Here is a 12,163-nt window from a genome sequence, read left to right on the forward strand (position 1 = left end):
TTAAGATATACAAAAATCACTCAATCCAGTTGACAAGACCGACTGACACTTTCCTTGTAACACAATTCTCACTATTACAGTAAAATTCAAAATTCACCTCTGTTGTCTGACATATTTCCTGTCTGGAAAGCTAGTGGCCACATCGGGCTGTCGTTGGTTCCTTCTCTACTTTAATAAACAGTATTTAATGCTTAAAATTGTTACCAGAAAATAAAAATCACAATCTTCAAATCATCTGGGATTAAAAAAAAAAGTACAGTAGCTGCGCAAGAATGCCTGCCGTGTTTGTGTTGAGCAGTAGGGGGCGTGAGAGAGGCATTTAGGCGGGGTACGGAGGTGGAGGGGGAGGAAAAGAAGGCGGAGGCAAAAGGAGGAGAAAGAGGAGGCGGTGGGCGCTCGGCGGGGGTCTGGCTAGTCAGCTGAGCGCAGAGGCTCACAGTTCAGGCGAGGCGGGCGGCTGGAGGGATTCGAGATCCCGAGAAACGAGCACGTCATGCGGCCAGTGTGGATCTGTTGGACGCTCATGGCGGCCCCGTTGCAGGTACACGCACACACGCCGGCGCATACACATACACATTGCGAGACCCCCCCATCTCACCATCATCGAGCCCACCCGGCTGCAGCATACGACAGAGATGCTCTAATAGCAGCGCTATTGTGAGAGTACAGTATGCTGGGGATGAAGGGGGCTGGCGACTGACCTGAGATCGGCTCGCCGTGATCGTGAATCGTTTGTGTCGGAGTGCTTGCTGCTGATCTCGGGGCAGATCGCGACGATGGGTGATCCTGTCATTCATTTTTGACATCCCATCTATTCATCCTTTACATTGAGGCGGCTGGGGGGTGAGGGGGGGGGGGTTTGAGAAAGCAACACACACTGAAGAACACAAGCACACACAATGATTCGTGTTAAAATCTGTCGACTAGTTTTGAGTTGTCTCTCCGTACTAGTTTACTTGTTCTCTCTGTCTTAATAGTGATGTCCATCCATCCGCTCTACATTCGTTCTAACTCGACAAGGTCTATACTGTACAAATTCGACTGAGCTAATGCACGTTCTTTCCTAACTAGCGCTACTAGTTCTTTTTGTCTAGATCGCTATTTTTTTTTTTTTTACTATTTCGATCTGTTTCCTAGATTGTTTCGTGTTTACGAGTTCGAGTAGGTATGCTGACTGCTTCTGTTCAGCTCGATATCTAGCTGGACTGGTTCTAGCTATATTTAGTTTTATCTATACTAGTTGATCCACAGTATATTTGTTTTGCCTCGAGTATAATAATATAGTAATCGATGCTTGTTCTATCTTGATGAGTTCGACCGATAGACACCGAGCCAACCTTACTCGTTTGAAAGCATCTTTACTAATTCTATCCATCTTTACAAGTCGTACCTATATTGTCTATGGAGGTATATTTACTAGTTCTGTGTATCTCGACGAGTACTATGAGTCTTGACATCTTGGTCCTATTTCTACAGGTTCTATCTATCAGACTCGCTCAAGCTACAGTATGTCTTTAAATATACTGATTCTGGGTATCATTATTAGTTCTATCCGTATTCATTCTATTTCGATATTTTTAGTCATTCTTTTACTTTCTCTATCTATACTAGTTCTATGTCTTCTATTTCGCTGGATATCTAAGTCTTGTCGTTGTCGCAGTGTTTTGTAGTTCTGTCAATGCTATACCAGTTCTGTTTATCTTGACAACTTAGATGTATCCTTCCTAGCGATACCAGTTGTATGTATGGTACATTTACTTAGTTCTCGCTTCCATTTTTGATACATTCTGGCTCAGAGGTAGAGCGGTTATCTCCCAACCTGGCGGTTGTGAGTTGGATCCTTGCCCCTTGTGACCATGTCAAAGTGTCCTTAATAAGCAAGGTCCTGAACCCCCAGTTGCTCCTGATGCTGCGTCATCAGTCAGTGAGTGAGAAGCCGGTGTGAAGCGTTTCGAGTGCCTTGTAAGTGGAAAAGCGCCTTACAAGTCAAAGAAAGACCATTTGCTAGCTTATTGCTAGTGATATTAATCTATCTGTACCAGTTATCGCCACACTCTTGTTTCGCTACTGTCGTTCTTTCTTTCACTGGTAACAACCATTAGCTTTGTGGTGTGACGCCGGGGGGGGGGTCAACGTAAAATGGCTGCCATGTGGGTTCCTATGAGATGCTCATTACCTCAAATGACTATGACTTAGGTTGTCATTAGCTTTGAGCTTTGCCTAGTTTAGCTAAGCTTAGTTTGGGAAGCAGACTTGGTCGGACAACGTTTGTTGGCTGGTCCATATGTGAGCTGACTTCCTGCTGACATAATCCGGCTAGGCTAAATCCAAGTTTTTGGGTTAAGTGGAAGCAAATCAGTGGCCATACTTTGACCCCCCCCCACCCCCCATTTGGCCCCTACTTAATCGCACCCCCCTCATCCCCACAGACGCTAACCCGTTAACAAGCTGCAACAGATGCTTTACATGCAAGCATGTCAGACGGTGTTGTGGGGGGTTGTTGGGGGGGGGGGCGCCAGGGTCCATGTTGAAAACAACAGGAGACACGCTAATGATCATCACACTGATCTGACCTCATTAATTGTGTGCGCTGCGGTTATTATTCCCACAGGGAGGCTTGGCTTTCATTAGAGTTTGTTGCTTACTTCCTGTCTTGCAAAAGCTTCCATCTCCTGACATCACTGATACCATTAATTTCCCCTCCCCCCGACCCCACCTCCCAAAAAAACCCACACAAAAAGCCAAAGAAAAAGCTAAACACGCCTTCCGCATCGTGGTTTAATTGTTTGGGGAGTTAGTCGTGTCGTTGTTGCAGTTTGGTCGTTGTTATTTGGGTCGGGTTGTTTGATTGGTTGGGAAGATGGGTGGTGGGTGGGTGGAGGGGGGGTTAGTTGCATTGTTGGTTAGCTGGTTGGGTTATTAGTCGTGGTGCTGTATCATTGGTTGGCCCATTGGTTGGCTGGATGAACTCCAAATCGGGCGTTGTGTCTCTTCTTCATCCCACATTTGTCTTTTGCTGCACGCAGGTGGCGGTCCTGGGCGGGCCGCCTTCGCCATGCGTGAGAGGCTTCTCGCAGGAGGAATACACGGTGGAGACGGAGCGAGAACTGGAACAGGGACAGGCCGTCGGCAACGGTCAGTCTCACACGCACACACACACACACACACACACGCACGCACACAGACGGAGTAATAATCCCCCGCTTGTGGTTGGGGGTGGGTTGTTTAAGCGCAATGCCGCCATTTGAGCCACAATGGAGATTGACGGAGAGGGTGGGAGGCTTTTGCAAAGACTGAGAGTGGAGTGGGATTAGGCGCGTCCGCTCAGCAGCCCACACATGCTTCGGATGGCTGTGATCACACACTAGCGCACACACACACACACACACACACACACACACACACACACACACACACACACACGCATGGACGCAAGAAGACGCTATATGTGCACAAATGCACATTTACTCATCCCCAAAAAATAAACAGCCCCCAATGTTGCACGCACACCTAATACACACACGCATTCCGTGTATTTCTGCTTTCCATGTTTTGAGGCTTTGGCGGGCTCATCTTTGTTGCGCAATACTTGAGTCGAGTACCAAACAAGTTCAAAGTTCAGCAGTTCATTGACTTGACGAAATCCCATTTCATCAGTTTGGCCGAGTGAGCGCTCAGAGGTGTCCGTAAACATGCCCCGAAACAACAAAGCCTGGGATTAGTTCCAGTCACAGCGCGTGTGTGGTTGCCAAGTTGCGACATTTTTGCCTCATTAATTGCATATCATCATCACCGGCATATTTTAATATTCATTCATTGTTTGTGTTTTTTGTTTTCTTCTTTTTTTCTGTGCTTAGCGAATTCGTTGCAGTGCTTTCAGTGAGCTCTCTGTGTGTTTACCATTTTGAGGGTGAATGAGCAATTTCAAAATGAATTTTAGCAACCTTGTCTTCGTTTTTTTTTTTTTTTTTCATCAAGCAGTTATACATTTTCTTTTTTTTTTTTTTTAATTGTAAACAGTTTTTAAGTGAAATTGAATGTGGTCATGACAAATGCTTTTGTAAAATAGAAAATAATTGAAAAAAAAACCCTCTTTCTTTATATTCAGGCTCAACAGATTTTTATAGCCTTTTTTTTTTTTTTTTTTTTTTTTTAAACAATCCAAACATTTTAATGTGATGTGGAAATCCCCCCCTTCTGAAAGTCCCAAACTCCCCTGTGGATGCCAAGAGCGTGGAGGCTGCTCAACTTCCAACTTTCACTTGGAGGAAAATACATGAATACATTCATGCGTGTGCACGTGTGCGTGGTCGTGTGTGTGTGTGTGTGTGTGTGTGTGTGTGTGTGTGTGTGTGTGTGTGTGTGTGTGTGTGTGTGTGTGTGACTGCGCGCACTTAATCACAGGCATGCAAATATTTGGCTCAACTCAGCAACAGGATTTAAAAAGAGTTTAAAAAAAAAAGTGCAGCTTATGCACAGTGGTGGCAGCTTAAGTTTAAGATTGAAGGGACTTAAATTTTTACATTTGATTTGCGGCATGAAAGCAGAAGCTGTTTGTTTGCACCAGGGAGAGATTACCTTTAAAAAAAAAAAAAAACACACACAACCACAAAAAACAAGTTTATGTTGATTTTTTTTTTTTTTGTAAATGAGTCTTTCAGAAAAGGGTTGAAGGTTCGGCTTTCAAGTTTGGGATTTTTTAGTTGAGATTTTGACGGTTTCAGCCAAGGGGGAGGTAGGGTTTCAAATTCGGGCTTCTAGTTCAAGTTGAGTTTTCAAGTCAGAGTTTGGCTTTTGAACTAGGGTTATCGTTTCAAAAGATGGTTTCCAATTTGGGTTTCAAGCCACTGTCAGGGCTCCAAGTTAAGAATTTTAAGAGCAGGTTATATTTTAAACAAGGGTTACGGTTTCGAAATAAGGTGTCAAGTTTTGTCATGGATTGACGTTAATGTGTTCGGGCTTCAAATTGGTTTCAATCTCAGGTTAGGGTTTCAAGATAACGTTGAGAGAACAAGTTCAGGTTAGAGTTTCAAAGTGGGGTTTCAAGCCGTAGTTAAGGTTTCAAGTTGGGGTTTTGAACCTGTGTTAACGTCATGAGTTTGTATTTCAACTCAGAGTGTTTTCAGCCAATGTTTTATTATTTTGTTTTTTTATAACAAGCATTTCTGTTTCAAATTAGGGTTTCAATTTAAGCTTTTTGATGAGGCTTTGAGTTTCAAATTTGGCTTTCATGAAACGAGCCGAAGGGTGATTGCTTCTAAAGGTTGAAAGCGACACTGCGGCAAAGTCTAGAAAATCAAGAACAAAGGGTCTTCATTTCCAGGGAATTTCAGCTTTGCTTAAAAAAAAAAAAAGAAAGTTTGAAACTGAAATTGATTCGATCCAACTTGTTTGGCTTTGAGGCGTCAGCCACGTGTCGCCCAGCGCGGCACAAAATCCCGGGGACTTTCTGACGGCACTTCAACTTCTTTTCACTTTTTGTTTTGTTTTTAGTCAAGGAAAGACCCTTCCAATAACAGCCTCATTGCACTCCAAGTTACACTTTGGAACTTGACTTTGGCTTTCAAGCCAGCATTAGGGTGTCGAAATTCCAACAGTTTCAAATCAGGGTTTTAAGTTCGCTTTCAAACCAGTGTTCAAGTTTGGGTTAGGGTTTCTTGTCAGGGTTAGCTTTTTCAAACAAGGAATCAATCCTCAAGTCCGGGTTGGGGTTACAAGTAAGAGCGATCAAGTCAAGTCAAGGGGTAGGGTGCCAAGAATCCGTTTTTCCTATTAGAGTTTTCAGGACAGCTCGGTTTAGGGTTTCGTGTCAGGGTGAGGTTGCCAAACATTGGTTAAGGATTCGAGTCTGGGTTCCAATTGAGGTTTTCGAGTTAGTGTTTCAAATGAGTTTGATGGTCTCAACTCAAGGTTGGGGTTTCAAACAAGGCTTGTGCTTACAAATTAGGGTTTCAAGTCCTGCTTTTAAGCCAAGGGCTAAAGTCACATTTAGGGTTTCAAGTCGATAACCTTTTTTTTCAGACCCAGACCAATACCAGTACGACTATTCACTCGTTGAGTACTCACCGATACCACGTACCGATACTGCTTCAACATTTAATGTATAACATTTAATTGAACACAAAATGTTGTGAATAAACACCTTACTTTCTGACACAGATGTCAAAGTATCAAACTGCCGCAGTGTAGCGCCAACTACTGCTGAGGAGGACTTGTTAGATGTGATATTTTTTTGCCTCAAGTATTGGTGGCTGGTATCGGCAGCCCCCATGAGTACCCGATATCGTAAACTAAGGCTGGAATCGGCCCGATACCAATACCCGGTATCGGTGCTCGCCCGTCCCTTGTGGTTAAGGTTTCAAATGTATTTTTCTCAACTCAACTTCATTTATACATTGAAGTGCTTTCAAAACAGCCGCGGCTCGCGTTAGGGTTTGAAATGTGTTCTTCAAGCCAGGGCTGATGTCAAAATGAAGCTTTCAGGTTCACTTAGCTGGCAGCCGCCTCCTGCACCAAAGAGGACGCCGCTCATTTTCTCGCCGTTAGCCCCTCAAGTAGAAGCGGCGGCGGCGGCGGCGGCGGCGGCGGCTGCGGCGGCGGCCACAAAACCAACAAGGCAAGACTTTTGCTTGGAAACGTCACCTCCAGTTGTCACCCAAAAAAAAAAAAAAACACCAATCGATACGCGGCTCTACGAGAATGTCAAGAGGAAGCTTCGGCTTCACTTTTTCGCCGGCAAACTAAATTGATTTGAACCTTCGGACTGTGAAAATCAAACCAAAGAAAAAAGTCGGTTCGGCCACAAAAGGTCAAAAAGTGACTTTGGATTGATGAGACCGGCAAAAACTCTCAGTAACACAAAGCTGAGCTTGTGCGTGTGTGTCAATGTGTTTGTGCGTGCGTGTGTGTGCGTGTGTGTGTGTGCCTTCGCGCCTGACTGAGCTTGTCCAGACGCGGCGAAGTGGAACGAGGCAAGAGCGTCTGCAGCAGACACAACGCTGCGGTCAAACAAACGAGAGCAAAACAAAACAAAACAACAACAAAAAAAAAAAAACAGCAGGAACAGAAGCACTACCGACAGCAGGCCGTGTTGACATTATTACCGCCGTAACAAGTTGCGCTTTCAAATTAGGGTTGCAAAGAACCGATAAACAATGCTTCGGGTCGAAAGATTTTTTTTGCGAGTGTTAGGATGCAGGAAAAATCAGGTTGAGCAACCAGGAAAAAAGCTAAACAATAGAATTAGCATCTTGGAGAAACGTGTTGCAAATCAGGAAAATTTGGATTCGGGTTCAACATCGCCATGGAGCCGTCCGCCCAAAATCGCCGACCCACCGGTTAAGAATCGGCGCCCGAAGTTATCCGGGGATCGTTCGGTGAGCCCGCCCGCCCGCCACCTTCCAATCCGAACAGACGCCTCGCCGCGCCGCGAATGATTTCATTGGAACACAGCATGTGTGTGAGTTATTCATGAGAGAGAATGAAAGTGGCAGGGAAGCGCCTGACTGATGGCGGCGGCGGCGGCGGGAATGATGGGAAAAGGGAGTCAAAGGTGACGGCTAACAGATAGCCAACAGGAAACAGGAAGTGGAGATAATAGGATGAACTCAATTGTTTGAAAACGCTTACCATTAACTTTTACCAGTAGTGGGGGGGGGGTCTATTCATGGTATTAATGGCCTTTTGTGTTTGTTTTTATTTCTGGAAGACGCAGCACAACTCAGCATTTTACACTGCGCAACATGCCGTGGATTTATGGGGGGGGTTTTTTTGACCTCTGGACATTATTTTTCTGCGCAAGACAACGGTTATTATGAAGAAGTCACCGTGCCACGGTTTATTGTATAAAATGTTTTCGTTGTGAGCGTGGCGTTTTTTTTTTTTTTCTTTCTTTTCAGTGAATTATTGATTTTTATGACTTGTTGATCGCGCAGGCGTGTGTGAGCAAGCTCGCCATCGCCACTTTTTGGACGCTGTGGATTATTTGCAGTCATTCTTGTTTGTTTGTGTTATGCAAGGTGGCCGGGACGGTTGCATTCGTAATACTATGACACTTTTACTGTGACGCAGGGTTTTTTTTGGGGGGTCGTTTTGACTCTGCGAATTATTTTAGCGGTTCATTTTCATCGCGCAAGGTGCGGTTATGAATAACTTGCGATAGGAGCAATGAAGGGCATTAATTAGATGAGTTTCACATCGGGGCTGCGCATGACCAAGTTTTTTCATACTCTGGATTATTTGAGGTCATTCGGTTTCTTTTTATTCTGCAATGAAAGGGTTGCATGATGCGCCTTCTGTGCCGTGGACTATTTTTTTTTTTTGCTTTGTGGATTATTTCTCCTCATTTATTTCTATTGTACAAGGTTGCAATTATCCTGAACTATCATACTACAGTAGTTGCATGATGCATGTACCGTGCCGGTGGACTTTTTTTTTTTTTTTTTTTTGGTCTTGACTCCGTGGATTAGTTCTACTCATGTCTTGGAATTTGAATACACCTTCAAATTTCTTTGACACAGCTTTCAACGTGCTCCTCGAATGTCTTGAACGTAACTTTCTGATAGTCAGGAAAATACCAACGGCGTCCTGTTGCCGGCGTTGTTCAAGTGTTGTTAGGAAGCGCCGTCAAACAGAGAAAATGGTTTCGGGGAACTGAGTCAGGTTTCTGTTTCACGTCGCCAGCAAACAAAAACAAAATGTGGGAAGGGAAAGTTGATACAGCTGCCAGGCCAGCAAGTTTGTCAGAGAACTGCCCCCCCCCCATTAGTGTGTGTGTGTGAGTGAATGAGTCAGGCCGAAGTCAGCTGCTATTCTGCACTTCCTGTGGCGAGCAACAGGCCCAGCTGTTCTGACCTTGGTCGTTTTCCCATCCATCCGTCCTATTAAGGCAGCAAGTGTCCATCGGTGATACGACCGCTGCGCAATGTGCATGCGCACGCACATGTGCACGCGCACACTCCTTCTGGAAAAACCCGACCATTGGAGCCAACACACACACACACACACACACACACACACACACACACACACACACACACACACACACACACACACACACGCACACACACACACACACTCCAAGCAAGCGCATCCTCCCACTCGAGGCTCATTTCTGTTCGTAGTAGGCGCAAAAATAGATTTGACCAAATTGTAAATATGCGGCCGTTGCTGGAGCTTTAGCAATGAACCCACTAGAGGGCGCCGCTCCAAAGTGAGATCAACGCTGCTCCTGCTTAAGTTAACGATTGAATCGTGTCTACGTTTTGGAAGATGATTACATTTATTTACACCGTGTGTTTTATAAATGTATTTTACATTTGAGTTATAAGAAGATTCATAATTTTTAAAAATATTTATTTATTTTTTTGTTATTATTGACAAGATGTAAATTGTGTGTTTGCAAATATGCTCATGCACACACGTTTTTTAAATGATAATTTCAGTACATTTATTCTTTTTAATTTTAATTCATCTTTTTAAATATTTTAAAAACGTTTAATTTTAAAAAATCATGTATGTGAATTTGGATGTATAAATAGAAAATGTGGCGCTGGAGCTAAATATGTTTGACTTGTGGACACGTGCGCCTTTTTCATCCGATGATTGTCCCTTGTTTCTGGAAACAATCGGGACTCAAACCCTCTTCAAATGCGTTTGGACGGAAGCCTCCCGAAGCGTTTTTCTCACGTGTAGCACAAATAAGCCTTAACAGGCCCTCCTCGACTTGCAGGCCGGGGAGGGGGAGCGTGTCCTCTTTTCTTCCGGCCTCATACATCAGCCTGGCAGCTGCATGCGGGACGGAGCGAGATGGGGATCCCGATTCAAAGCGCTTCCATCCTCCCCCCTTCTTCCCTTCGCCGCATCCCTCCATCCCTTCATCCCTCCTCTCTGAATGCTCCTTTCCATCCTGCTGCTCTCCCCTCCGCTTGTTAGCGCCTCTGCGGTGTACTTTCCAACACTTAACGTCTTCGCCGCGCCGCCCGCCGAGAGCTGTCAGCGAGCGGCGTCGTTTCAGGTGTAAACAAAACGCGGAGACGGCAACACTCGTGATGTCGTCTGGTGACGTGCGTGAAAGTCATGAAGCGCGACTAAAGTGGTGCCTTGAGATACGAGCGACCCGACTTAGCAGGTTTTCCAGATATGAGCCATCATTCAGATGATCTTTTTGGTCTTGAGTAGCCAGCAAATTAATTATAAAGCTTTTGAATGAACTAAAATGAACTGAAACTCCAGCTTACGTTAATAAAACAAACTATAATTACCGTCAAAGTATCCTTGGGTTTATCAATTAATATCATACATGAGCTTTGGGGCTTCATTTTGAATGTAGAAGGAAGGTCAAACAGTTGTTTGAGAATTGTGGCTTTCGCCTTATTATACAATACGCCTTTTTTTTAAGCTTGCAATCGACTCATACTCCCTATTAAAAAAAAACTAATACTAAAACTAAAATGAACCATTTTTGAAGAAAAAAAAACCCAACTAACTTGGTCTAAAAATGAATTAAAATGAACTGAACAAAACAAAACAAAAAATAGCCATTAAAACTAAATGAAAAAAATAACCATCATGAAAACTCCAAAACTATTCTAACCCTGATTTGAGCACAAACAGCAGCAACAGGAGTAGAAGGGACAATATGACGATACCGACTGGCAAATCTTCTTTATCCTCTGTGAAGAATAACTAATACTGCTGTACTGAGTAGCTGAGAACGTCTTTAGTACCCTGCCTCATGTGGCCGCGGCGCACACACCAGAAGGAGCAGCACAAGGTCCATTAGATCGAAGCAAAGAATGTGGCAAAAACGGTTGAATTTCCTTCGAAGAGAAAACAGGTGAGCCGTGACATTTGCAATGCGAGCCCGAGGGCACGTGAATGTCAATTTAATTCAGACGGATGGAAATCTGCTCCAGTCGAACACAATATTCATTAGAAGACCGTGTTGAGGGTTTTGGATGCAAATAGAATCTATTATTGCAAAGAAAGGTTTTGCCTTGAGTTCCCCTTGAAGCAGTCAAATATTTCCTCGAGCAAAGCAAATGATCATTCTCCTCTGTGAAGATTTGTCTTCTTTCATCTTCGACTCTCTCTGACGAAAAAAGCAATTAGACTTTTATTTGATGTTCTTTTTTTTCCCAGCTTGCGTAGTTTAAAAAAAATGCTCACATGGCGAAAAGTCTCTGCTCCTCTTCACATTCAAACATACACGCGGCCCTCGCAAAAATGTGAGTGTGTGTCTGTGTGAGAAGTCTGTTTCTCATTACAATCTCGACGCTGAGTTTACAAATCCCAACACCACCGTTCACGCTCGTGTGTTTGTCTGCACTCTGTGTGCGCGTGTGTGTGTCGTCCCCTAGGTGCTCTCTCCCTCTCTCGGTATTACGCAAAATCCCGTCCGCCCATTTGTCTTCCTCCGCCTCCCTCCCTCTCGCTCTGTCTCTGTCTCTCAGCCATTTGCTGCTAAATGAATGATGTCGGAACGCCCGACCTCACATCTGACTAACCGCAACCAGTGTCTGATTGTGTGCGCGCGTGTATTTGTGTGTAGGAGGGGGCGGGGACGGGGACGGGGAGTCCTTCACGTGAGCTGCTTTGGAGTTGGGCTAATTGAGTCCCCCGATGAAGTGAACAGAAAGGCCATTAATCGGCTCCAGACTCCCTCCGTCCTCCCTCCAAAAATGTGGTGTGTTTTCTGACAAGGAAAGTAGCCTTTGAAATTATTCCATGGGAAAAACAAAAGATCTTGTAACAGCATCATTAAATACAATCCAGAGAATTAAACAGGTTGTGTATCAAGATTTTAATTAATTGCTGGGTTTTTCCATGTGCATGACTTGGATACTGGGTGCAGTATAATACAGTCATGCAGACACAAATGAAAAACTACTCTCAATGATTCGGTTTTTGCAGAGGATCAAGAATATATGACTTCCATCTGTAGATCTATCAGTTGACTAGACACTATTCGACACGATCTTTTTTTTTTTTTCTTCAAGGGTTTCATGGCAAAAAAATACTTGATGACAATTTTCCGTTTTATCAATTATAAAGAGAAACCCGAAGGCGGGCACGATGGTCGACTGGTGAGCAAGCCCGGCTCACAGCGCAGAGGTCAGGGGTCAGCCCTCCTCCCCATGTGAAGTTGGCATGTTCTCCCCGT

At 44.3% G+C, this 12,163-nt stretch overlaps 1 protein-coding gene across 1 annotated transcript in view; it reads left to right on the forward strand.

The window, feature by feature from the left end:
* The first annotated feature begins 380 nt into the window (after window positions 1–380).
* LOC109525264 (cadherin-2-like) overlaps window positions 381–12,163 on the forward strand; it is a 35,052-nt gene continuing 23,269 nt past the window's right edge. Inside the window, exons 1-2 of the mRNA XM_019885631.1 lie at window positions 381–541; window positions 3,027–3,135. Coding sequence (XP_019741190.1) covers window positions 494–541; window positions 3,027–3,135 — 157 coding nt within the window. The 5' untranslated portion in view covers window positions 381–493. The remainder of the gene's footprint in view (window positions 542–3,026; window positions 3,136–12,163) is intronic.

This window comes from Hippocampus comes, unplaced genomic scaffold (genome assembly GCF_001891065.2).
Source record: "Hippocampus comes isolate QL1 unplaced genomic scaffold, H_comes_QL1_v1.1 scaffold90, whole genome shotgun sequence".
Taxonomy (NCBI): domain Eukaryota; kingdom Metazoa; phylum Chordata; class Actinopteri; order Syngnathiformes; family Syngnathidae; genus Hippocampus; species Hippocampus comes.